The sequence below is a fragment of the Nicotiana tabacum genome, chromosome 10 (genome assembly GCF_000715075.1).
Source record: "Nicotiana tabacum cultivar K326 chromosome 10, ASM71507v2, whole genome shotgun sequence".
NCBI lineage: Eukaryota > Viridiplantae > Streptophyta > Magnoliopsida > Solanales > Solanaceae > Nicotiana > Nicotiana tabacum.
Genome location: NC_134089.1, coordinates 140,070,496 through 140,074,001, shown reverse-complemented (window position 1 = coordinate 140,074,001; position 3,506 = coordinate 140,070,496). Strand labels below are relative to the sequence as shown.

General features: G+C 35.2%; 1 protein-coding gene across 1 annotated transcript; it reads left to right on the top strand.

Annotated features, from left to right (window-relative positions):
• Positions 1-355: 355 nt before the first annotated feature.
• On the top strand, positions 356-3,300 carry LOC107774369 (flavanone 3-dioxygenase 2-like). Its single transcript, XM_016593867.2, has 4 exons — positions 356-836; positions 1,277-1,524; positions 2,326-2,647; positions 2,877-3,300. The coding sequence occupies exons 1-4, from the start codon at positions 522-524 to the stop codon at positions 3,132-3,134; spliced, it is 1,143 nt and encodes a 380-aa protein (XP_016449353.2). The 5' UTR covers positions 356-521; the 3' UTR covers positions 3,135-3,300.
• The last annotated feature ends 206 nt before the right edge of the window (positions 3,301-3,506 follow it).

Below are 3,506 nucleotides of genomic sequence, written 5' to 3'. Positions count from 1 at the left end.
GGGAGAACTTTACGGGACAAGTGTTAGTGTATCACTTGTGTTTGCCTCTTCGTGAGGTTGTTCTCTCGATATTTTGTACTCTCTTTTATATATAGTGGATTGCTCATCTCCGCCATATATGTAGGTCAGTTGACCGAACCACGTTAAATATGTGTACCTCTTTTGATAGATTTCTCTTTTATTGTCTGATTTATCGTCGTTGAAAGTTTGCTTTAGTAGCTTCTGCATGACACCTGAATTTTTTCGGTCCTAACAGTTAGGTGACCAATATAACACCAATGCACTAAAATATGTAATTAGCCTTCAACTTAAACTAGTAAAAGAGCATCGTTACTTCCGTTATATAGGTTCCAAAATTTGGAACAGGGCAAGTAATTAAAGAACAGAAGATGTCTCATATGCATGGACAATGCCACAAGTCCTACAGCTCTGAAAACCAACGCCGCGTGGCAATTGGCAATGGAAGTTCATGAAAAACTAAAAAGCCAAGAATCCATAATCTTCTATACGACGGTCCAGTAATGGCTCTAACGGCGATTTCTCCCTCTCCCCCTTCCACCAACAATAATGGCAATTCACCTTCAGTTACTAGCAGCGATGTTGTGGATGTTGATTATTACAGAAAAGGTGTGAAGTACCTAATTGACAATTCAAAGGACATGAAAATTCTGCCTCCCGAGTTTGTTTTGCCACTGCCGGAAGCCGAAAGCCCATCTTTGGCGATCTGTGGTTCCATTCCAGTTATAGATTTGAGTGGCCTAAATGGACCTGTTGAGCAAAGACTAGCAACAATACATGCTATTAGTTCTGCCTGTGCTGAATGGGGATTCTTTAGGGTAATTAAGTTACCTTTTCGACTTTTTTCTGATCTCTTTTTACTGCTTAGTGATATCGCTTTGTCTTATTTTATAAGTTCTTATGATCATGTATTGGTTTATTGGCATGAAAGTAAATGCTTCTCAAATGCACAAGCTATTAATTCAACTCAACCCATAACTTTCGCTTATATCGTTTATTTTTGTCCAAAAAATCGTTAAATATATACAAATAATAAACTTTGAACCCATTAAATTAGACGATCAAGATGTGACAAAATTACGAATCTGAACTCATAAAGATCCACAAATGGGTAAACCAAATGTAATTTTATGGCCACATTAGTTATTTATGGGCCCTAATTATATCTTCTCTTTTATTTTCCTTGGGACATCAGGTATAAGATTAATTAAAAATTTCAATCAAATCTCTTTAAGATAATTGCTTGCAAAATGCGCAGGTGAGTAATCATGGTATAAAGATCTCTGTCATGGATGAAATGCTTAAAGCTGTAGAAGAATTTTTTAATTTGCCATTGGAAGAAAAAATGAGATATGCTTCAGAAGATGTGATGGATCCAGTAAGATATGGAACAAGCTTGAACACTAGCAGAAAGCATACTCTCCATTGGAGGGACTTTCTGAGGCACTATGGCGGTCCAGTTCCACATAGTTATGACCTTTGGCCAGATAATCCCCCTTGTTACAGGTAATTTTCTGCATGCTTAACATTTTCCAGCCCTTAAGTTCGTAGTTATGTTTTGTACACTAATATTGCAAAACTATTATACTATGACATTAAGTTGATCTAAACAACAGCTAATTTTTCCATAGCTTGGACTATAAACAGAGTAATGATCTATAGTAGTACTATTTACTACAGGTTAAATTGCCTAATAGTTAAAAAATTTCTTCACACTATTGATGTATAAAAATTAATTAAACTCTTACATTTGTTTCACTCAACGCATTTCTAAGCAACATAAGTTGAAATTATCGTTTGTTCTTATTTTTTCTCGTCCTTCTACGGTTGATTGTATTCCTTCCTCCTTAGTGGTGAAGCCACAAAATTTCCCTAAAGGTGTTCAAATTTAAAAAAAGTAAAAACTTCCTTGATAAAGGGTGTTCAATATATGTTTAGAATATATTATACACCTCCACAACCTAATATTTTATCTACATACACAATGTAATTTTTTATCAAATTGATCATCCTTTGGATAATGTACGTTCTCCCCTGCTCCTCCTTTTATGTAGCATCCTCGAGAGTCAACAAATTTCTTTGATTAATATTTTTTTTTTTTTGAAACTTTAGATGTTTTTCATGTATATTTGAACGAGTACTATGTGAACTTTACTCTAAAAAAATTAGGGAATTCGATGTCCCACTTTAAGGGAAATTTACATGACTAGTCCTTTATTCCCTGAAGAACAGGGTAATAATTTAAGTATTTCTTTATTTTCCTTTTAGTGATTGGTTAATTTAATCCGTTTGTACATGTATACCAAGGCGCATTGCAAAGGATTACCTAGAGGAGGTTTGGCAGCTTGCAATAAAAATATTTGGTGCAATATCTGGAGGATTAGGTGTTGATACAAAGTACATAGAGAGGTCACTTGGAGAAGGAACTCAAATCATAGCTGCAAATTTTTATCCACCATGTCCTGAGCCCAATAAGACATTGGGACTTGCTGCACATTCTGATCATGGTGGTCTCACTGTTTTAATGGACAATGGCATTAATGGATTGCAAATTAAACACAACCAAACCTGGCTCTCCGTCCCACATATCCCTGGCACTTTCGTCGTCAACCTCGGAGATTATTTGGAGGTTATTCTCAAATTATTTTAAGCCTATCAGCTTTTATACTATCAGTGTAGTTTAACATGTTACAACAGTTTAGTTAACATATTTATCAATTATCATCTATAGTTACCACGTATATGCTATCCTTTTTAGGACTTAAATGTTGTTAAACTCATTTCTCTAGACAAAAACTTTTTCCCCTTATAGTTCTAAACTCAAATTGCATTTACTAAAAGAAAAACATTTTCCTCAGATACTTAGTAATGGAAGGTACAAGAGCGTAGAGCATCGAGCAGTTGTCAATGCTGAGAGGACGAGGATCTCAGTAGCCGTGGGCCATGGCCCAGAAATGACAGCTATAGTTCAGCCTGCAGGCCCACTGCTAAAAGAAAATAGTGAAAGCAAGTATCGGCCCATTATATATAAGGAGTATATTAGAGGCCAACAGAGTACTACAAAAAGAGGAAAGAGTGCGCTGCATGAGATAGTGACGTCCTCACACAGCAAATAGACAATCAAATTTGAGGATCAGTCTTGTAGAGTGTTTTGTATGTTGAAAATTCGTCATAACAAGTTTTACCTTGACTGTTACCCTATCGTAACTCTTCTTTTTTATCCGCTTTTTGGGACTGTTTATATATGTGAGTTATTTTACGTATTAAATAAAAAAATCTAGATCGGGGTCTTTACAATGTACAAAGTAAAGATGATTTGGTTACAGTTAGAACTAAGGATGGCAAAATTAACCTAGGAAAGTATGACCCAGCCAAATTCACGTCATCTAAAAGTTGGATTGATTTGCGCTAAATAGTTGGCCCAAATTGACTAATGAGAAACCTTGTTAAAATATATAAATAATATTTTTTTGCTCGATATATTGTAT

What these genes read in the sequence shown, in the direction of transcription:
- LOC107774369 (XM_016593867.2), top strand. Translation starts at nt 522, where the DNA reads ATGGCTCTAACGGCGATTTCTCCCTCTCCCCCTTCCACCAACAATAAT. An exon ending in CTGAATGGGGATTCTTTAGG is followed by an intron (nt 837 to 1,276) that starts GTAATTAAGTTA and finishes CAAAATGCGCAG; the next exon opens with GTGAGTAATCATGGTATAAA. An exon ending in ACCTCGGAGATTATTTGGAG is followed by an intron (nt 2,648 to 2,876) that starts GTTATTCTCAAA and finishes CATTTTCCTCAG; the next exon opens with ATACTTAGTAATGGAAGGTA.